The sequence below is a fragment of the Heptranchias perlo genome, chromosome 40 (assembly GCF_035084215.1).
Source record: "Heptranchias perlo isolate sHepPer1 chromosome 40, sHepPer1.hap1, whole genome shotgun sequence".
Taxonomy (NCBI): domain Eukaryota; kingdom Metazoa; phylum Chordata; class Chondrichthyes; order Hexanchiformes; family Hexanchidae; genus Heptranchias; species Heptranchias perlo.
Window position 1 is genome coordinate 5,571,971 of NC_090364.1, and position 22,885 is coordinate 5,594,855.

At 43.9% G+C, this 22,885-nt stretch overlaps 1 protein-coding gene across 1 annotated transcript in view; it reads left to right on the forward strand.

Moving 5' to 3' along the window:
- Positions 1–2,017: 2,017 nt before the first annotated feature.
- The window catches only part of LOC137305605 (protein phosphatase 1 regulatory subunit 12C-like), a 53,342-nt gene continuing 32,474 nt past the window's right edge, over positions 2,018–22,885 (forward strand). Inside the window, exons 1-8 of the mRNA XM_067974464.1 lie at positions 2,018–2,356; positions 6,475–6,605; positions 13,637–13,755; positions 15,441–15,600; positions 17,308–17,452; positions 19,883–19,957; positions 20,564–20,649; positions 22,616–22,785. Coding sequence (XP_067830565.1) covers positions 2,048–2,356; positions 6,475–6,605; positions 13,637–13,755; positions 15,441–15,600; positions 17,308–17,452; positions 19,883–19,957; positions 20,564–20,649; positions 22,616–22,785 — 1,195 coding nt within the window. The 5' untranslated portion in view covers positions 2,018–2,047. The remainder of the gene's footprint in view (positions 2,357–6,474; positions 6,606–13,636; positions 13,756–15,440; positions 15,601–17,307; positions 17,453–19,882; positions 19,958–20,563; positions 20,650–22,615; positions 22,786–22,885) is intronic.

The window sequence follows — 22,885 nt, forward strand, 5'->3', positions numbered from 1 at the left end:
CTCCTATAACACAGCTGATATAATACAACATGAAAAATTCATATTCTACTACACCTCTGTTGTAACTACTTCTTTCATATGTCTTACATGAGGATTTTGGATTTCTGTTTCCCCTGGTAAACAAATATTCATTCAAATCTCAAAAACCAATGTAATGAGATTAATTTAACTTATTCAATTGTCTTGAAGCAATGACTCTGGTCAGTCTTTATTATCATAAAACACAGACGGAAGCCATTTGGCCCATCGTGCCTGTGCCGGCTCTCTGAAAGAGCTATTCAGAGCTATCCCACTCCCCCGCTCTTTCCCAAAAGCCCTGCAAATTTTTCCTTTTTCAGCCGAAATCCAATTAGCTTTTGAAAGTTACCACTGAATCTGCTTCCATCACCAGAGTATTCCAGATCATAACAACTCACAAAGTAAAAAAAAAAAATTCTCCTCATCGCCCCCCTGCCTTTTTTTTTTGCCAATTATCTTAAATCTGTGTCCTCCAGTTTGTTTGGGTTGTTTTGCAGTTGTACATTGTTTTTTGAGTTGTAAGGTTCTTTGAAGTTGTTCATCAGCTTTTCTGAGCTTTTGTGGAAGAAGCAAACTGGAGACAATATTTCCAGACGGAAATGAGGAGGAATTTCTTCTCCCAGAGGGTCGTGAATCTTTGGAATTCTTTACCCCAAAAAGCTGTGGAGGCTGAGTCATTGAATACATTCAAGGCTGAGTTAGACAAATTTTTGATCAGCAAGGGAGTCAAAGGATATGGGGAAAAAGCAGGAAAGTGGAGTTTAGGTAAAAATCAGATCAGCCATGATCTCATTAAATGGTGGAGCAGGCTCGAAGGGCCAAATGGCCCACTCTTGCTCCTATCTCTTATGGTCTTTCCAGGGCAACAAACAGGCCCATGCTGCTAGTTTGTTCTCAGCCTCGCAAAATACATTGGAACATAGTAACATAGAAAATAGGAGCAAGAGTAGGCCATTTGGCCCTTCGGGCCTGCTCCGCCATTCAAAGTGATCATGGCTGATCGTCTAACTCAGTATCCTGTTCCCGCTTTTTCCCCATATCCCTTGATCCCTTCAGCATTAAGAAATATATCTATCTCCTTCTTGAATACATCTAATGACTTGGCCTCCACTGCCTTCTGTGGTAGAGAATTCCACAGGTTCACCATCCTCTGAGTGAAGAAATTTCTCCTCATCTCGGTTCAAAATGGCATACCCCGTATCCCGAGACTGTGACCTCTGGTTCTGGACTCCCCATCCATCGGGAACATCCTCCCTGTGTCTAGTCCCGTTAGAATTTTATATGTTTTGATGAGATCATCTCTCATTCTTCTAAACTCTAGTGAATATATGATGTGGAGATGCCGGTGATGGACTGGGGTTGGCAATTGTAAACAATTTTACAACACCAAGTTATAGTCCAGCAATTTTATTTGAAATTCACAAGCTTTCGGAGGCTTCCTCCTTCCTCATTCACCTCCGAAAGCTTGTGAATTTCAAATAAAATCGCTGGACTATAACTTGGTGTTGTAAAATTGTTTACAACTAGTGAATACAGGCCTAGTCGACCAATCTCTCCTCGTACGTCAGTCCTGCCATCCCAGGAATCAGTCTGGTAAACCTTCGTCGCGCTCCCTCCATGGCAAGGGCATCCTTCCTCAGAGAAGGAGACCAAAACTCCACGCAATACTCCAGATGTGGTCTCACCAAGGCCCTGCACAGCTGCTGTAAGACATCCCTGCCCCGGTACTCAAATCCTCTTGCGGTGAACGCCAACATACCATTCGCCTTCCTAACTGCTCGCTGCACCACATTGTGATGGGACACCCGTCAGGGTCTGAGTTCTGTGGACTGCAACTCCACCCATTCCAAGCAGGCTGGACAACAAGCCCTTGGACTACAACTCCCACAATTCCTGGCGGGCGCCGGCAAACTACATTTCCCACAACCCCGCGGCAGTCACGCCGCCGCCCCCCCCCCACCCACCCACCCACCGGACCTGCGTCATCACGCACCAGCAGCCAGCAGAAAGAGGGCGGCCGCAGCGAAAGATGTCGGAGCGGGCGGGAAGCGGAGCTGCCGCCGCAGCCGCCGTCGCTGCCAAAGAGAAGCGGAAACAGCAGCTGAAGCGCTGGAAGGGCTCGTGTACCGATCTGGAACCGGGCGAGCCCCGGTGGCTGGCGCGGCCCGGGACGGGCGGGGGGGTCGGCAGTACGAGCCTGAGGCGGGTGAGGTTCGAGGCGACGGCGGAGTTCCTGGCGGCCTGCGCCAGCGGAGACGCGCAGGAGGCGGAGGAAATGCTGAGAGGAGGCGCCGACGTCAACTGCGCCAACACGGACGGAATCAGCGCGCTCCACCAGGTGGGGAGTGCGCCTGCGCCGCGATGGCTTAACCGCACTGCGCATGCCTGGTCGCGCTGGCCGGGTGCAAAATGCGCATGGGCGAAATGTGATTGCGTGGTACGGGGAACTCTGGGAAGTGTAGTTTCGCTTCCGTTGGCCCCCCCAGGTTGGGAATGCGCCGCGCAAGGCGGGTTGGACTACATCTCCCAGGATGCACCTCGGTTTCCGCGTCGAGGGGTCGTTTGAAGTATTTATATATCCATGTTTAAACTTTTGAAAAGTAAAAACCTGATGCACTTTCTGTTAAAAGTTCTGGCACTCCCTTTGTCAGAGTATTGAGCAGAGAAGCGAGCTCCCGAGTTTTGAGGGAGGGATCACTAACATTGGTTATAAGATTAAAATCATCAAATTTCTGGGGCTGGGTTGAAAGTTTCATGGGTGAACCTGATAAACGTCAGCCCGGATCTGCCTTAAACGCGCGCCCAAATTGATGGGTCATAACATGACAATCTGTACACACACAGTCTGAGTCCCGGAATGGCGATTAGTGACTTGAAATGTGTCCCTTCTATTTCTCATTTGGTTACTTTTTAAAAGCCTGGATTTAAATGCACTAGGAATTTTCGGTTTAAAGGTTAATTGCAGCTTCATGGTTTATGAAAGGTGCGTCATGTAACTCGCTGTTCAGTCTGGATGATGCCATGCAGTGGCAACAAAAGCAGAAGATGTTGGAAATATACTGCAGATTGGTCAGCATCTATAAAGCGATAAGGAAAGTTTAACGTTTCAGGTGTAACTCTTCATTGGGTGTCAGCTTGGCTCAATTTGTGAGTCAGAAGATTGTGGGTTCAATCTCCACTGCAGTATAGAAGGAGTGATGCAATGTCAGAGATGCCAGTTTGGAATGAGATGTTAATGATCTCATGACACTTTGTGAAGTGCAGATTTTTCTCCTAGTGTGTTGGCTAACACTCAACCATCCAAAACAAATGAACTGGTATTGATCTCATTTGCTGCTTGTGGGATTTTGCTCTCCACAAATTGACTGCTATGTTTGCATAGATAAAAATTGAACGAGCTGAGCTTCCGACCTCATATCCTCTCCACCGCCAAGATCACCTACTTCCAGTATACCAGGTCAAACCAACAAAACACACTGGCATTATTTTTAAATTCATTTCAGGCTGTTGCAGTTTGTCCAGACAAACCACATCTGCTAGAAGGGGAAGCAATGGGCTGTAAGGAAAAAGCTGCAATTACTGGAAATATACAGCATCTGTAACAAACAGAAAGAACTTGCATTCATATAGCATCTCATCTTATCCTCAGTGCTCCGTAGAATCGCTCGTCTCCTCTCCGCCTCAGCCCATCTGCTGATGAAACCCTCGTCTGTGCTTTTGTTTCCTCCAAACTCGACCATTCCAATGCTCTCCCGGCCGGCCTCCCTTCTTTCACCCTCCGTGAATGTATGCTCATCCAAAACTCATATCCTAACTTGCACCCAGTCTTACTTGCCCATCTCCCCTTTGCTTGCTGACCTACATTGCCTCCCGGTTCTTGAACGCCTTCATTTTAAAATTCTCATCCACGTGTTCAAATCCATCCGTGGCCTTGCCCCTGCCTATCTCTGTAACCTCCTCCAGTCCTACAAACCCTCCAAGATCTCTGCGTTCTTCCAACTCTGGCGTCTTTTGCATCCCCCACTCCCTTCACGCCACCATTGGCAGCCGTGCCTTCAGCCATCTAAGCCCTAAACTCTGGAATTCACTCCCTAAACCTCTCCACCTTTAAGATGCTCCTTAAGCTTTTGGTCACCTGTCCTAATGCCTCCTTTGGATTGATGTCGATTTTTGTCAGATTATGCTCCTATGAAGTGCCTTGAGACGTTTTACTATGTTAAAGGCACTCTATATATGGAAGTTATTGTACACAACAGTGACTACATATCAGAAGTAATTTTCATTCGTTGTGGAGCACTGAGGATAAGGTGGGATGCTATATGAATGCAAGTTCTTTCTGTTTGTCACAGATGCTGTATATTTCCAGCAACTGCAGCTTTTTCCTTACAGCCCATTGCTTCCCCTTCTAGCAGATGTGGTTTGTCTGGACAAACTGCAACAGCCAGAAATGAATTTAAAAATAATGCCAGTGTGTTTTTGTTGGTTTGACCTGGTATACTGACATTCCATGTCCTCCCCATTTGGCAATGATCCTTCTTAGCTTTCAGCTCCCCCAACCTGCCCCCACTCCTACATTCAGGCAATGATCCTCTCTGACTGTTCCAAGCTTCCCCTGACTCTGCACCTGGCACTGAGTCTCTAGGCCTCCCAACTAGTGATGAGCAAAACCTTTGGGAAACATTGCACTTAAACTTTTTTTTTAAAATTGAGCACACGATTCAAATGTTCCAGCTTCTGTTGCTGCCGACTATGTGCATGCACACTTGGAGCATCTTTGTCACGCGCCTGCAACATTTGTTTGTCTGTATGGCACACTGAATTAAACAACTCCACTTTGGCGAGGAGTGAGTGCATGCATGGGATATGTCACTTTAACTCAATGTAATTTATGTTCCTTTGTGTTACAGCGCTTAGTGTTGTCCTCAGGGAGCATCATAGGGTACAAGATTTTTTTTTTTGTTGCCTTTTCCATCTAATCCCACTGTTCCTCATTGTTCATTGATTAGAATTTAAGAACATAAGAAATAGGAGCAGGAGTAGGCCAATCGACCCCTCGAGCCTGCTCCGCCATTCAATAAGATCATGGCTGATCTGATCCCAACCACAAATCTAAAGAACACAAGAAGTAGGAGCAGGACCCGGCCACTCAGCCCCTGGGCCCTCTCCGCCACCCACAGGGCATTGACCGATCCGAACTCAGCTTCATGTCCAATTTCCTGCCCACTCCCCATAACCCCTAATTCCCTTTACTTCTAGAAAACTGTATATTTCTGTTTTAAATTTATCTAATGATGTAGCTTCCACAGCTTCCTGGGGCAGCAAATTCCACAGACCTACCACCCTCTGAGTGAAGAAGTTTCTCCTCATCTCAGTTTTGAAAGAGCAGCCCCTTATTCTAAGATTATGCCCCCTAGTTCTAATTTCACCCATCTTTGGGAACATCCTTACTGCATCAACCCGATCAAGCCCCTTCACAATCTTGTATGTTTCAATAAGATCGCCTCTCATTCTTCTGAACTCCAATGAGTAGAGTCCCAATCTACTCAACCTCTCCTCATATGTCCACCCCCTCATCCCCGGGATTAACCGAGTGAACCTTCTTTGTACTGCCTCGAGAGCAAGTATGTCTTTTCTTAAGTGTGGACACCAAAACTGTATGCAGTATTCCAGGTGCGGTCTCACCAATACCTTATATAACTGCAGCAATACCTCCCTGTTTTTATATTCTATCCCCCTAGCAATTTAATTCCTTCTAGTTTCCCCCAGTGGCTTAATGGGTACAAAACATTAGTTCTAAGCCATGCAAACAATTTGGTTCCAGGTACAATTCCTGGTCTGTGCTCAGTTACCTGATTTCTACCAATTGGGACACTACTTGGAAGGGGGAAATCACCCAGGGTTTGTGTTATTGATTCCTGTCCAGTCACCTGTTGCTAAGATGTGGGCATGTGTGTGTGTGACCTGTTGCTAGGGCATGTGTGTGTTGGGTAAGAACTGGGTTGGGTTGGGTTGTGATGTTTTCTGCTATTGAACAATGCTGCCTGGGTTCACACACAATGATAATTGGCAAAAGAACCAGAGCGGAGATGAGAATTTCTTTTAGGTAGCAAGTTGTTATGATCTGGAATGCACTGCCTGGAAGGGTGGTGGAGGCATATTCAATAGTAACTTTAGGAATTGGATATATACTTGAAAAGGAAAAATTTGCAGGGCTATGGGGAAAGAGCAGGGGAATGGGACTAATTGAATAGCTTTTTCAAAGAGCCAGCACAAGCACAATGGGCTGAATGGCCTCCTTATCTGTTGTGTGATTCAACAAAGAATGTAAGGTACTGGAAAGCTGCAGTTTCCTGTGAAAGTGCACCCCTGTCTGAATTAGTATCCTCAGGAGAAAGTTGTTTGGGAGGTGGGGTGAATTCATTTGCGTGTCTCAAACAGCATGTGTTTTATTTTCAGGCATGTATTGATGAAAACCCAGAAATGGTGGAATTCCTGCTAGCACAGCATGCCCATGTCGACCAACCGGATAATGAGGGATGGACGCCACTGCACGTGGCTGCATCTTGCGGCTACTCTGAAATTGTAGAGTAAGTTTTGACATCGCTACTTCAGAAAAGATAGACTTGAGTGAATTTACCAAGTGTTAAGTGAGTTGTCTTTTGCCCCAAGTAAAAGAATGTGAATGTGCAGAATCCAGCAGGGCTGCTGAGGTGTCTGGTTGATTCCATGGTCGTGAGTAATCCTTGGAGTCTTAGCCGGCCTTGCAATGCATTTCATGAGCTTTGTGTAGGTTGCTAATGATTCATTAGTGACCTCTATCTTTGGGTTGCCATTCGGTGAAGTATTAATGTGGGAGTGTGAAATTTCACGCAACTGCAGTCTGGATGTATGTTTTTTCACTCTGATTTCAGTTTCATAATGGGTGTGAAATTTTTCATTATATTTGCTCGAACTGTGAAGACACTACTTGGTACAATTATAGAATCAATGCTGCAAACTTGGGGCTGTGCCTGAAAGCAGCATTTTTAAAAATTCGTGCATGGGATGTGGGCATCGCTGGCGAGGCCGGCATTTATTGCCCATTCCTAATTGCCCTTGAGAAGGTGGTGGTGAGCCGTCGCCTTGAACCGCTGCAGTCCGTTTGGTGAAGGTACTCCCACAGTGCTGTTCGGAAGGGAGTTCCAGGATTTTGACCCAGTGATGATGAAAGAACGGTGATATATTTCCAAGTCGGGATGGTGTGTGATTTGGAGGGGAACGTGCAGGTGGTGTTGTTCCCATGTGCCTGCCGCTTTTGTCCTAGGTGGTAGAGGTCGTGGGTTTGGGAGGTGCTGTCGAAGAAGCCTTGGCGAGTTGCTGCAGTGCATCCTGTGGATGGTACACAGTGCAGCCACTGTGCGCCAGTGGTGAAGGGAGTGAATGTTTAGGGTGGTGGATGAGGTGCCAATCAAACGGGCTGCTTTGTCCTGGATGGTGCCAAGCTTCTTGAGTGTTGTTGGAGCTGCACTCATCCAGGCAAGTGGAGAGTATTCCATCACACTCCTGACTTGTGCCTTGTAGATAGTGGAAAGGCTTTGGGGAGTCAGGAGGTGAGTCACTTTGAGCTGTGTGACACTAGGGTGAAGTACTAATGGTTACTGGTCTGTCACTGGTGAATTAGGAGCATCGTGCAAGAAGTGAACTGGCTTAAGTTTATTTTTTCCCATATTGATATCAATATTATTTACATAATAAATTGTGGCAACACTGTCTGCCTCTCCTTCACTCTTTTCACTGTCAGCTTCTTACTGTGATTACCACTATGGCCAATGCTCCTCTTCCCTTCCCTTTTATTGATTTACAGTTGACATTAAAAGAATTGAATGGGGAATGTTGATGTAGCAATTTGCAATGGTAAATGGAGATTAAAAATTGTGACACCCGGAAGTAAGGTTTGTGACGCTTTAAGACACTCTTAAAACCTAACTCTTGTGACCAAGCCCTGCCCTAATATCACCGTATGTAAAATGGGCCTATACTCTCTGGAGTTTAGAAGAACGAGAGGTGATCTCATTGAAACATATAAGATTCTGAAGGGGCTAGACAGGGTAGAGGCTGAGAGATTGTTTCCCCTGGCTGGAGAGTCCAGAACTAGAGGACATAGTCGTAGGATAAGGGGTCGGCCATTTAAGACTGAAGTGAGGAGGAATTTCTTCACTCAGAGGGTTGTGAATCTTTGGAATTCTCTCCCCCAGAGGGCTGTGGATGCTGAGTCGTTGAGTATATTCAAGAGTGAGAGAGATAGATTTTTGGAATCGAGGGATATGGGGATCGGGCAGGAAAGTGGAATTGAGTATGAAGATCAGTCATGATGTTATTGAATGGCGCAGCAGGTTCGAGGGACCGTATGGCCTACTCTTGCTCCTATTTCTTGTGTGGCTCGGTGTCATATTTTGTCTGAAAGCACTCTTGTGAAGCGCCTTGGGACATTTCACTTTGTTAAAGGCTCTGTATAAATGCAAGTTGTTGTTGTGCACGGGAAGTTCTGCTCTATGGAATATTGTTAATCTATAGTTTTTCAATATTTTTGAGAAGCAACGTTGTTATTTAGGAAGCTGAGCTCCGTGCGTGCTTCCAAGCATACAGGCACGCGCTCTGTAGTCTGTTCTTAGTGTGAGGTGCAGTTGGCAATGTCATTTGGGTGTGTTGACCAAAGATTACATTAACTGCTGTCTGTTGTGGTATTTATCCCCCCCCCCCGCTTCTTCACAAGCTTAATAAGGCTGTACATCTAATAGTTTTTGTATGTTAATCCATCACAGTGTTATAAAATGTGCCACTAATGATATAAAAACCAAGTTTATTTAGAAAAGCTTTTTGTTTTGTACAATTCACACCGAGTAATCAATGTCATGAACTGCAGCCTCCGGGCGAAATGGAGAGCAGATATAGATACTGATGTTCCTGATGTAAAAGTCCAAGGTTGGTTACATCGAGTCTACAGCACAGAAACGGGCCAACTGGTCTATGCCGGTGTTTATGCTCCACACAAGCCTCTTCCCACCCCTCTTCATCTCACTGTATTAGCATATCCTTCTATTCCTTTCTCCCCCATGTGCTTATCTAGCTTCCCCTTAAATGCATCTATGCTATTTGCCTCAACTACTCCTTGTGATGGCGCGTTCCACATTCTTACCGCTCTTTGGGTAAAGAAGTTTCTCCTGAATTCCCTATTAGATTTATTAGTGACTGTCTTATATTTATGTCAAGAGTTGCCTGCAAGAGAGGCAATTAAAGATCCGGATGGTGCGATCCGGACATAGCTGAAAATATGCCATAGGGGCTGTGGTCAGCCAGTACATTTTATGGCATTTTCTGGATTTGCCCCTCAGTATGAGAGCGTTGGGCTGTGATTCTTGAAGCCAGGACTGAGATTACAGAGGAGCCTGTGAAGTTACCCTTGCAACTGTGACGTGGGGAATGTAGTTGTTCCCTGGTTTGTAGCTCACCTGTGTAATCATGGTATGTGGTACTGGGGGCAGGTACAATGAAGAGTTTTGCTCCCAACTGCCCTGTTCTTTATCTGTATACTGGATAAAGGGATTTCAAGACAAAAATCACTGCTGGCTTCCCCCAGAATCCTTTGGAACACTCACAAGGGTGTAATTGAGGGTTGATTGATATGCTATACTTCAATGTGTAATAGAGAAAGCAGATGTAAAGAAACATTTGAAGAATTATTAATAAAAGCTGACAGAAAATGGTATAGTAGACTCATACAATCACCAGCGGCTGAAAAAGGCTATATATATATCTCTCACTTTATACATTGGAATTATTACAAAAAAAAATACATAGAAACTTGTTCACCAACTGAGCGTGCCTTCTAATTAACTTCAGAAGTCAGTTTTTAAAAAAAAAAGTATGAGGAAGAAAGTCAGTCTGACCTTTAATTGACCCGAGGATCTGTTCAGATCAGTTGGCCTCTAATTGGCTTGAGGAGGCAGTGTGATGTCTTTGGCCTTAAAGGGACACATAGCAGCAGAATATTACATTGGACATTCCATGGTGTAATACTCCTGCCCTTATAAAACAGCCTAACCTCCACCCTGCTGTGAACAATGCCATGGGAGACTTGCTAGTAAGTTACGTATATCTGTGAATCAACCATTGCATTACTCCAAAGTAAGTTGGAGGGTACAAATATAGGATTGTGGTACAGCTCTCAGTCAGGGCAGTAGGTATTTCAACTGCCATCTCAACTCGCCATTGCCCCTCTCCTCTGCATTCACTACCCTCCTATCCTCCGTTAACCTCTCCCTCCATATAAACTCTCCTACCCCCATTCACGACCACTCTCTCGACTTTGCCATCTCGCATGCCCTCTCAATTCCCTTAGTTTCAATCACAGACCAGGCCATCTCTGATTAGTTCCATTGGTTAGGCCACAGCTAGTTCTGGTCACCACATTACAGGAAAGATGTGATTGCACTGGAAGAGGGTACAGAGGAGATTTACGAGGATGTTGCCAGGGCTGGAGAATTTTAGCTGAGAAAAGATTGGATAGGCTGCGGTTGTTTTCTTTCGAACAAAGGAGGCTGAGGGGAGATTTAATTGAGGTATATAAAATTATGACGGGACGAGAGAGGTCTTTCCTATCCACTCTTATTTCCCTTAGCAGAGGGGTGAGTGACCAGGGTGCATAGATTTTAAAGTAATTGGTAGAGGGATTAGAGGGGAGCTCAAGAGAATTTTTTTCACCCAGAGGGGGTCTGGAACTCACTGCCTGAGAGGGTGGTAGAGGCAGACACCCTCAACTCATTTAAAAGGTACTTGGATGGACACTTGAAGTGCCGTAACCTACAGGACTATGGACCAAGTGCTGGAAAGTGGGATTAAGCTGGATAGCTCTTTTTCGGCCGGCACAGACATGATGGGCTGAATGGCCTCCTTCTGTGCCATAACTGTATGATTCTATGTGTCAAATTTTCACATTATGTCCCACTTGAACTGTGAAAAATACCCAGCACCAGAATTATAGATTTTTGGTCCTTCCAAACTAGGGATGTGGTTGAAGAGAAAAGTTTGAACCACTCTGGTAAAACATTGATGGTTACACATCTGAATGGAGGTGGTCATGGTGCCGGGAGCAGCTTGAGGTGGTGAATTGAGTAGGACACAACATTAGTCTATTGACACGGTGGGTACCAATAGTACGTTAACAGCAGTATATGCATAATAAGAGTAGTGATATTGCTGAACACAAAAAAAAGGTCAAAACCATATTGTTCTAAACTGGATAAGCCATTGGTGAAGGATAGAATACAGGAGCCTGGTCTTCAGTTGCTTCCAAGCCTTTATTCACAGAGCTCCACATTACACCCACACCACACCCTAGATCAGCTTTCTTACATCTGGATACAAGAGAGTCCCTAATTGATACGCACCACCTGAATACAATTAACACTCATTGATATAAATCATATGGATACAATTAACAATTGTGTTTGCCAAAGCTGTTAACTTTGGGTGTTGTGGTAAATCAGATATGTGTTCTTACCCGGGGTTCTATAACTTGGAGTTGGTGCAGCCGTCGAGGACAGTTACATTTTTATTTTTGTGCTTGTCGATTTCTTCTCTGTCATCTCCTACCTTTTTATATGTATTTCTGATTTTAAATGTTTGTTATAGTGCTGAAACTACTACCTTCCCCCCCCCCCCCCGCCCAATTGTCTGCTGGATACCTGACCTACAGAAACTGATCACCTTCTTTAGGTATCCTCGCCAAACTACTCACAATCTACACGTAAACTTTCTGTTTACCTGGTGCAGAGTGCAAACTGTCTTCCCCCCCCCCCCCCCCCTCTGGTAGCAATACATCCCACTTGCCAATTGTCTGAGAGCTTTCTACCCTGTGTATTTCTTCTGCCTGCTTTCCCCCCCACACACTCCCAAGAAAGGATAGTCAGTCATTGGTTATTAGATAACTGGCGAGTTTAGGTTTGGGTCCTCACTAGATGCTCAGTGGGGAGTACTGGATATCTTTTGTAATATAACTGATTGCATTTCCCTTGCCTCCATTCACATCCTTGTCCAACGCTTATACAACTGTCACTGGGGACACCTTGTAGAGGCATTCTTTGTTTACATCGATTTTTTTTTAAATAACTTTTTGGTTTGCTGAGAGCCACCATGAAACAGTAGTTGGCAACAACATAACTTAAGACTTAGGACAGCTAAAGGAACAAAAACACTAATGTCCTTTATGAAAACTAGTAGGTGCAGACCAAATTGGGGACACCTATACAGTAGCATTTCGTTGACTTGTTCTGTCAAAGAATATTATACTTGGAGTGCTGGCATAAATACACCAAATACCTGTTACACTAAACCAAAGCCATAAGGTAATTAGGAACCCAGACTCTTTCGTGTGACCGTGCATGTCCCTCTTACCCCTCCCTGTCCCTAATGCATTGAAATTTAAACTCCTCTTCAAATCTCACCATGGCCTCGCCCAGTTCTACCTCTGCAACCTCCTCCAGCCTTGCATGCCTTCCAGTTCTGGCTTTTTGTGTATCTTCTTCCTCTTTTTTTCCCACATCTTCGCCCACCGCTGGTGGCAGAACTGTCCTCTGCCTGAGCCATATTCTTTGGATCTTCCTCCCTAAACCTTTCCACTTCTCTGCACTTTCGAAAAAACCTTCTTAAAATCCAACCGTTTTCCACCAGACTTTTGAAGGTCTGTACTAACTCCCCCTCAGTGTCTATTCCGTCATCTGTTTTTCTCCCATTCCCTCTAAAACACTTTGGGCCTTTTTCTATGTTGAAACTGCCATACAAATGCAAGTTGGCTGCTTGTTGTAGATCAACCCCATGTAACAGGTGATATCAGTGATCCAGACTTGAACCTATACTGGGAGACTACCTGAGTGTCAGAGTTAGTTATTTATGAAGTTCTGTTGCACTTAGATACTCTGTCTTCATATATGTCAATAACTAGGGGGTATAGATTTAAAGTAATTGGTCGGAGGATTAGAGGGGAGTTGAGATTTTTTTCACCGAGGTTGGTGGGGGCCTGGAACTCACTGCCAAGGGTGGTAGAGGCAGAAACCTCATCGCGTTTTAAAAAGTACTTGCAAATGCACTTGAAGTTCCGTAATCTACAAGGCTACAGACCAACAGCTGGAAAGTGGGATTTGGCTGGATAGCTCTTTTTTGGCCGGCACAGACATGATGGGCCGAATGAGGCCGCCTCCTGTGTCATAAATTTCTATGCTTCTGTGTTACATTATAGGGCGACTGAATTTATTTTTTTTATTAAACTATACCCCTTCTCCCTGCATCTTTACAGTTAAAATTGAGATTTAGTACCATCTCCTCCTCTTAAGTTCTCAGGGCCTCAAAATTCAGAAACTCCTTGCCGTCTCAAGTTTTGTCTTCCGCATACAATCTCAACAAGTTTCAAATTGTAAGCTTGGCATTGCTTAAGCATCACTTCCTTATTTATCTTGGCTTCTCTCCTGTTTTGAACCCGAGTGATGTCCCACACCTCCCCCTCCATCTGTTTCTCCATAATGATTTTTTTTTTTCAAACCTGAAACCATACATGTTTTATATATTTTATTTTAATACGTTGCAGGTGTTTAATAAACCACGGTGCCAATATTGCTGCTGTGAATAGTGACGGGCAGTTGCCAATTGACCTCGCAGAAGAGGACTACATGGAGACCCTGCTGCAGGCTCAAATTACCAAGAAGGGTATGTTCAAGATTCTGGCAACTATGAAACAACAGTGTGTAAATTACTAGTGCAATTGGTGTTGGCCATGCCTCAGTTGCTAGCACTCTCACTTCTGAGTCAGAAAGTTGTGGGTTCAGGTTCAAGTCCCAGTTCAGAGACCTGAGCGCATAATCTAGGCTGACACTTCAGTGTAGCACTGAGGGAGTACTGTCAGAGGTGCCCTCTTTCGGATGAAGCGTTAAACCGAGGCCCCATCTGCCCCCTCAAGTGGATGTAAAAGATCCCATGGCACTATTTTGAAAGAGAGCAGGGGACTTCTGGTCAATGGTCATCCCTCAATCACCATCACTGAAACAGAATATCTGATTATCAGATTGATGTTTGTGGGACCTCGCTGTGTGCAAATTGGCTGCTGCATTTCCTACATTACAACAGGTGACTACACTTAGGAATTGGTTATATACTTGAAAAGGAAAAATTTGCAAGGTTATGGGGAAAGAGCAGGGGAGTGGGACTACTTAAATAGTTCTTTCACAGAGCTGGCACAGGCACGATGGGCCGAATGGCCTGTGCAGTATGATTCTACGACTTCAAAAGTACTTCATTGGCTGTAAAGCTCTTCGGGACATCCAACGGTCGTGGAAGGCACTATATAATTGCAAGTCCTTCTTTCTTTCCTATTCAGCTAGCAACCTCTTGGCACGTTCATGTGTATGCAAGATCAGAGCTGCCATCTGTGGTAAATCCTCACTAACGTAACCATCCTTCTTAGCTTGCAAGGCCTTGAAATAGTGGAATTCAGGTCAGCGCTTAGGCTGAGTTTGTGCTTTTCTGAGAACAGTGAAAGCTGTCGACCTTGTTGGCTTGGGAATCTTGCTGGGCCCTGCTGCTTTTCTTAGTGGTGCTGTTTCATGTTGGACTATCATAATTAAAACAGAGCAATTGAGAGATGTAGTCACAACGACTGAAATTGCTACTTCTCTTATCAGCACATGTTCATATACAATGTCTATAGTGCTCGCTCACCTACATTGGCTCCCGGTCCAACAACGCCTCGATTTATTTAAAAAAAATTCTCATCCTTGTGTTCAAATCGCTCCATGGCGTCGCCCATCCCTATCTTTATAACCTCCTCCAGCCCTACAACCCTCCGAGAACTCGACATTCTTCCAACTTTGGCATGTTGTGCATCCCCCACTCCCTGCACCCCACCATTGGCAGCCGTGCCCGAAGCTCTGGAATTCCCACCCTAAACCTGTCTGCCTTGCTACTCCTCTCCTTTTAAGTCAATCCTTAAAAACTACATCTTTGACCAAACTTTTGGTCACCTGTCCTAATTTCTCTTAATGTGGCTCAGTGTCAAAATTTGTCTGATAATGCTCCTGTGAAGCGCCTTGGGACATTTATACTACATTAAAGGTGCTTTATAAATGCAAATTGTCGTTGTGTGAACAATAAATTCCATAGTGAAACCAGATGAGACTTGTTTACACAAATCTCATTGGTTTCACTCTGGAATTTATTGTGTTGTGATTTTCAATATGGTGTTTTGTAATCTGATGAATTGGTTTAATAAAAGTGCTTGTCACAGTTGTTGCATCACTTTGAGTTTTGGGGTGTGACGGCATTGTTGTGGTATACTAAAACTTTTGTGTCCTTACTGCGGTCACAACATTAGAAAGCTCCTGCTCCTGTCTCTATAGGGATTGACGTGGAGTCTGCAAGACGGGAGGAGGAGGATTTGATGCTGCAGCATGCCAGGCAGTGGCTAAACAGCGGGAAGATCGAAGAGGCATCTCACCCAAAATCTGGTGCCAATGCTCTCCATGTCGCTGCAGCCAAAGGCTACATCGAGGTGATGAGGCAAGTATAATTCCCATATACCCTATGTCAAGGATGTGGTCCTACAGAGGGTACTAAGGAGTCCGGGTTTGACTCGTGGTCTGTGCTGATTTTGGGCAAGGTGGTAGTAGATGGACTAACGCTGGCCTTTTGCTCAGGGGAGGAATTGCCTGTGGTCCCTGTTCCTAATTACCATCTAGCCATACTTGCTGAAAGTGACTTAGTGTCGACATCAGGTGAGGACGTGATCAGGTTTTGATGTCTGTTTGAATCATTTAGTAACCGTCTCCCCTCTGAGTCAGAAGGTTGTGGGTTCAAGCCCCACTCCAGGACTTGAGCACATAATCTAGGCTGACAGTATTGCACCACTGAAGGAATAGATGCGGTGCTTTGAATGAGATGTTAAAAAGGCCCTGTCTGCCAGTTCATGTCGACATTAAAGATCCCATGGTCGTTCATGACATTGCTGTCTGCAGAAGGACTGTTATGTTTGCCTACATAACTGTCACTGCATTTCCAAGTAATTCAACGTTAACTGCTTTGGGGTGATCTGGAAGACGTACACTGCTATATAAATGCAAGTTCTTTTTCTTTTTTACTTCTGGGGTGAGATGTATTTAATTTTTTAAACAAATCTTTATTAGAGCTATAGTTGCACTGTTGTGTTAGGATTGTAGTTGCATTGTTATCTTCACTTTGATGTATCGCAACACACCCAAAATGTTTTGAGACATGTAGCGCAGATCAAGAGTCTGGTCGGCGATTGGACTCCAGAACGCACTAAAGCAAGAACTGCAAGACTAGATCCAGTAGGTCGTTTCTCACTGCTTGGAATCCACACCAGATGTTGTTTAAATCCAGCCGAGTTTGATTGCGTGCTTTGAAAGTCCTCAGGCAGTCCACTTGACTCTTCTGGGAGCTCTGATTTATTTTGTAATACTGGAAGAGAGCAGATGCTCTGCTGCCCCTTATGACGTAACAAATAAGCTACCCATGGAGCATAGGTGTGCGTGCGTACATGTGCAGAGCCCTCTTGTCACCAAGCTCGGTATGAGGTGTAGTTGGGCAGCATAATTCTGGGCTTCTGGCTGCACTGTACACTATTGGTGTGAGACCAATAACTGTGGGATAACTGCAGCCTTAATTATAAATATAAATAGTTATTATGGAGAGACCAGAGAAGTTGGGATTCTTTACCTTAGAGCAGAGAAGGTTAAGGGGAGATTTAATAGAGGTGTTCAAAATACTGAGGGGTTTTGATAGAGTAGATAGGGAAAAATTGTTTCCACTGGCAGGAGTGCCATCAACCAGAGGACATAGATTTAAAATAATTGGCAAGAAAGCCTGGGGGAAGATGAGAATTTTTTTTTTACGCAGCGAGTTATGATCTGGAATGCACTGCCTGGAAGGGTGGAGCAAGTAGATTCAATAATAACTTTCAAATGGGAATTGGATATATATTTGAAAAGGAAAATTTGCTGGAATGAGCAGGAGAATGGGACGAACTGGTAGCTCGTTCAGAGAGCTGGCACAGACTTGATGGGCTGAATGGCCTCCTTTTGTGCTGTACGATTCTATGATTTAAAGAGCTCCAGCAAGAGTGTCTTGCATCACATTTTGCCTCCACCAAGTATTGAGTCTTATGTTTGGAAGCTGTTGAGTAAATACTTATCATCTGTGGTGACTGTGGAGTTATCTTCTATGTTGACCAGTGTAATTTAATTGCAGGCTACTCCTTCAGGCAGGGTTCAGTGTTAATGCACAAGACAAAGATGGCTGGACCCCATTACATGCTGCTGCACACTGGGGAATGGAGGATTCCTGTAGGCTTCTTGTGGAGCATTTCTGTGACATGGAAGCACTAAACAATTCGGTAAGTTTTTTAAAAAATTGATCATTTTTTCAGTTCCTTTCAACTATAATTTCTTTCTTTTAGCAAATTAGAACATCTTGCCAAAAAAAAGTTTTTAAATTCAAATTCCTATGGAGAAAAGTCCCATTTTACTGTTATGTGATGGAGTTCAATTTAGCTACCTTCCCGTCACCATTAGTGATCTGGTGCTTAGAAATGGCAATATCCATTGTCTCCAGGGCTTGAGTGAAACATTTTATGTGGCTCAAGTGCATTTTTTTTTCATTTTTAAATTTGTCTCCTTAAATATCTTATTTAGAAGCCAGATGCTTGCAGATAAAATTATCTTCTTTGTGGGTTGTTTGGAGTCTTTTTTTTGAAGAGGAAACCTCTTGTCAAGGCTCAATTTGTCGAGGGGCACAGCCCACAATATCATCTACTTATGGTCCAGCTGGAACAAATGTGGATTAATATCAACCCTTTTAGTGCTAAACCTGAGTTATTGTGTGACCTTGGATTGCTTCCGTCAGCTCAACGTCAGCCTAGAAATCATCAGAGTTTAACCTGGTCGCTTTGGCTTAGTTGCATCACTAAACGACAATCTTCAGTCTTCTGATTCAGAGAAGATTAGCATGTCCCCTGGGCAAGGATGACATGTCAATCTGCCAATTAGGCAGAACTGGGGTGCATCATCTCACGGGGAGGCTGGAAAATGGGGCAGAGTCTGCTTCCGCCTGCGTTCTGCCATTTTTTTTGTTGGGGGTGGTGGGCGAGGCAAGGGCGGTTTTTCTGCCAGCCGGCTCCCCCACCACCTCGCCACTTCAAAATGGGGATTCACAGGCTATCTTGAGAATGACCTCTGAAGGCCGCAACAAAACTCTTGCTGGGTTTGGAGCTGGTGTGACCCTTGCTGAAAACTCTCAAAAGGCCCAAATCTCCTGCAGCAAGAGGTTATCGATCCTGGAGCTGATCAATTAACTTTGACAGTGACCCAATTGGCTCAGCTTAGTAGAGAGTCCAAGATGGTAACCAAAAGCATAGAAACATAGAAAATAGGAGCAAGAGTAGGCCCTTCGGGCCTGCTCTGCCATTCAAAATGATCATGGCTGATTGTCTAACTCAGTACCCTGTTCCTGCTTTTTCCCCATATCCCTTGATCCCTTTAGCATTAAGAAATATATCTATCTCCTTCTTGAATACATCTAATGACTTGGCCTCCACTGCCTTCTGTGGTAGAGAATTCCACAGGTTCACCATCCTCTGAGTGAAGAAATTTCTCCTCATCTCAGTCCTAAATGGCATCCTGAGACTGCGACCCCTGGTTCTGGACTCCCCAGCCATCGGGAACATCCTCCCTGCATCTAGTCTGTCTAGTCCTGTTAGAATTTTATATGTTTCGATGAGATCACCTCTCATTCTTCTAAACTCTAGTGAATATAGGCCAAGTCGACCCAATCTGTCCTCATACGTCAGTCCTACCATCCCAGGAATCAGTCTGGCACTTTCAAGAAATAATTGGAGTGACGGATTGATTCTGCTTGGTAAATTTTAGTGACTGCTAATGCTTGGTTCATTGTTGTTCATAAATCCTTCATTCCTCATTGGAAGCGTTTCTGCCATCTTTCCCCATGTTTGATTTTGTACGTTCCATAGAAATTCAGTTGTGTTTTGTGGCTGTTCTGTGGATTAGGAAATTTCAGCCAATCGGGTGCAAGTGTGATAGAGATCTGCATATATACAGGTGTGACACCAGATGTGTGACAGATACAACAGGGTAGATTTTTGTCCATACCCCTTGGTCGTTGGCATCACTTGGACAGAGCGCAGGAGGGAAAATATGACTGGATGGTTCACATGTCTCTACAGAACCTGTTGGATTTTCCTTCTGTTGAAATTAATGGAAGGAAAATCACTTCCATGCGATCCTTGCCAAAAGATTTGCCTTTCTGAGCTTTGCCTCAGAGATACTTAACACCCAGGTGGTAGAGATGACAATCTACCCCATTGTTTTCTGCAAAATGGAGAGTGGAAAGCAGCAAGTTAGATGCGCTTTACACTGGCTTCTCCTCTTGGGAATTTTAATGTTTAATTGGTATTTGAGCAAGGTATATAGTTTTTGTGTGGCCCATGAGCCTGCAGGTATGCAACTAAGTGGCTTATGAAAAGAAAGGGCTGGGGCAACCCCTCGTCTAAAGGTTAATGGATACAGAAGGGGTCATGTAACATCCAGTTGAAGTGTCTTTGAGAACAGGAGGGACAAAATCAAAAATGTATTCATTACTTGCAGATAATATGACCATTTGCACGATACTGCATATCAGAAATGAATTGATGTCTGAGCAGATGTCCAGTTATCAGGGTGCCTGATAATGGTCAAGAGTTGCCAATGGAACTAAAACTCAAAATTGTTAATGGCAGTTAGCTTCAAAAGAGATTTTCTTTTTCTTGTAGGGCCAGACACCATTTGATGTTGCAGATGAGGATATTTTGGGATTACTTGAGGACCTACAGAAGAAACAGGATGACGTGAGTGATCAGTTTAAATTTATATGTTTTATATATCTATATTTGATTAAAAATCTTGTATCTGTGTGCACTTCCTGTTATCACATTTTGCACTTTTTGTGGACTTTGTTATTATTAATTTCTCTGTCCACATTTATAATGTCTTTTGTCTATGTAAACTCACCACCCTCTGCACAATCTGGTCACCAGGTTCCTGCAAATCACTCAATGCTTTGTGGTTGGTGTGGGGGGGATAAGGTAGAGACTATCTGCATTTTTTTTCTCAATAACTGACATTTCAGATGCTCAAAATAAGGGCTTAAACCAAATAAAATATTTTAAAAAATTACATATTAAACATTATCGCTATTTAAATTTATCCATTTGGTTGTCCTTTGTGTCTTATAATACCATCATTGAGGCTCTTACTTGATTCAGCCTCTCCCAAAAGCCTGTGTTTGGACTTCGTCAAAAGCAAAATACTGCAGATGCTGGAAATCTGAAATAAAAGCAGAAAATGCTGGAGAAGCTCAGCAAGTCAGGCAGCATCTGTGGAGAAAGAAACAGTTAACTTGGAAAATCTAAGATGCAAATGAGTGTTTGGTCTGTATTCTTCTGTTAACACAGCTGAGGACCGAAAAAGAAGAAAAGATGAAACGAGCCATCATCGAAACCTCTATACAGCAACAGCAGCAGCCAGCCAAACCCAGGAAGTAAGCAATCTCTGCACTAAATACAGTCTAATCCTGCAATTACAAACCCACAGGGCAGCAGTGTTGCTAACACATCATTTTATTGATTTTTTTTGCACTGTTTATTTTGATGTGCATGATTCACAGGGATAGAAAGATTTTTTTCTTCCTCTCTCCCTCCTCTCCATGTAGATCACTCACTTTAAAACAATAAAAAAAATCAATAAAATGTTAATGAAATTCAGAGTTTTGATTAACATTGGGAGAGCAGTTTTTATCCCCAACAAGATTCGTCCTGTGAAGATTGGAATTTATCGTTCCAAGTTTGCAAATTCGCCACAGGCTGAAGTGGGGGCGACTGTTCTTTTCCACTGGTGACTCGCCTGTGAATTATGCTCCTTCACCAGTCATCGTTATTTTGTTCATTGAGGTTAGCTGGATGAATGCAACAAATTCAATGCAACCCCAATGAATGAATGTGGGTGGTGTTCTTACAGGTCAGCTGTATTTGCATCAGCTGTATTTGCATTGCTTAGCTCCTCTAGTGACTCAGTTGGTAAAGACAGTTTGCAACTGATGCATAAAGATCAGACAGCCAAAGTATTGTTTCCCCATCTATGCTGAGTTAGTTGGTCTCAGTGGAGAGCAAAATGAGGGGGTTGGCAGTGGATCACTACAGTGCATCTCTGAGCTCTGAAATTAGCTGGGGTTCCTGCTCCTGAGCACTAACCAGTTATTCCCCCACCACCTTTTTTTTACTGGAAAGTGTGTGTTTGTGGAGGTTAGTTGAGGACAGGATCAGAATTTGCTGTCATGCTCTCCACGGTCAACATTTTCTCCTGAAGCTCGTGCGTGAAGGACTGCTTGAGTGAGATGCTGGAGCCTATAGAACTACCTGACCTAAAGCTGGCACCTCCAGGACTGGAGTGGAGAAAGCTTCAAAAAGAAAATCAATATAAAAGCAAGATGAAGGGGTTGGTGGGGGGGGGCTTGATGGAGTTGTCTAGATTTTCCCGAGTATGGAGAATCTGGATCCAGGAAAGTTTGAGGACTTGGGGCTACATTTAAGGTTGAAGTCGAAGGAAAATAAAAGCAACATTTTTCATTTTTAAAAAGGTGATACAATTGCAGAACAGATTACAGACCCCATTACTGAAAACGTCCATGTTTTAAAACGGGTAGTCGCTTATGTCGGCCAAAATACGATAACCATTATCTATTTGCATTAATGTTAATTTCAAACTTGCTGGTTGTAGCGTCTTAATTGCTCCACTTATTTCAGGTGGAAATTACTCGCTAGTTCACACCTCGTTTAGGTTCACTGAATGCAAGAACAAACAGCAGCTGTATGTAAACAGCAGCAGCTCGTTAACTTTTCATTTAACTTTTGTGTACTTCAGACCGTCTAATTTCCTGAGTTCGTACAGATCACTTGACTACAATTTAAATAAAGCTAGCTGCATTGCATGCAGTCTTGTTTATTCAGTGGTGATCTACAACATTGATTACTGGAAGAGTGCTACCATGTTATACCCGCCATCGTGTATAGCAGGCAAATTACATTCACATGAAGCGGTGGGGACTGTACTAGCAGGAGTGGTGGAACAGGAAATCATGGCAGGGTTTTTAAAAAGAAAGGACTGGGTGAATTCCCAATGGCAAAGGGGATCCAGGGCAAATAGTTCCAGAATCACAGTAAGGAAACTGGGAGGTTTGGAAGAGACCTTCGATGGACCAGTGGCTTTCTACTGTTGGCATGTAAATATCTGAAGTAGTTCTAGTAATGCATAATACTAGCTAGTTGGACCTATTGAATTTCCTTTGAGTGAGCAGCAAAGCAATGATGTGAAAGTACAGGATTGTGTTTGGGAGTAAACCATTTAAATGTGTAATTTTTTTTGAAGGATAGGGCTCCCAATTCGTGAATTACTAGCAAGGAAGGTTTTTAGTTTTGATCCTGTCCTTAATTCAATTTTTGTTGTGCTAGGAGCTCGGTGTGTCGGATGAGCAGCAGGGAGAAGATTTCGGTGCAGGACCTGTCAAAGGAACGCAAGACCTTGGAGTCATTGTCTTTGGATGAAAGCAAGAAAGAGGAATCCAGCAGTTCGAGTTCAGAGACTGAAGAGGCCTCTGAGTCAGACTCTGAATGCGAAACTGGTAAGTTAGGATTTAAAAAATCATTTATGACATGAAAAAGTCCTGTCTGTTTGCTAGGCACGTTTTTTTTAGAATAAAGATCAAACAAAGTTCAGAAATA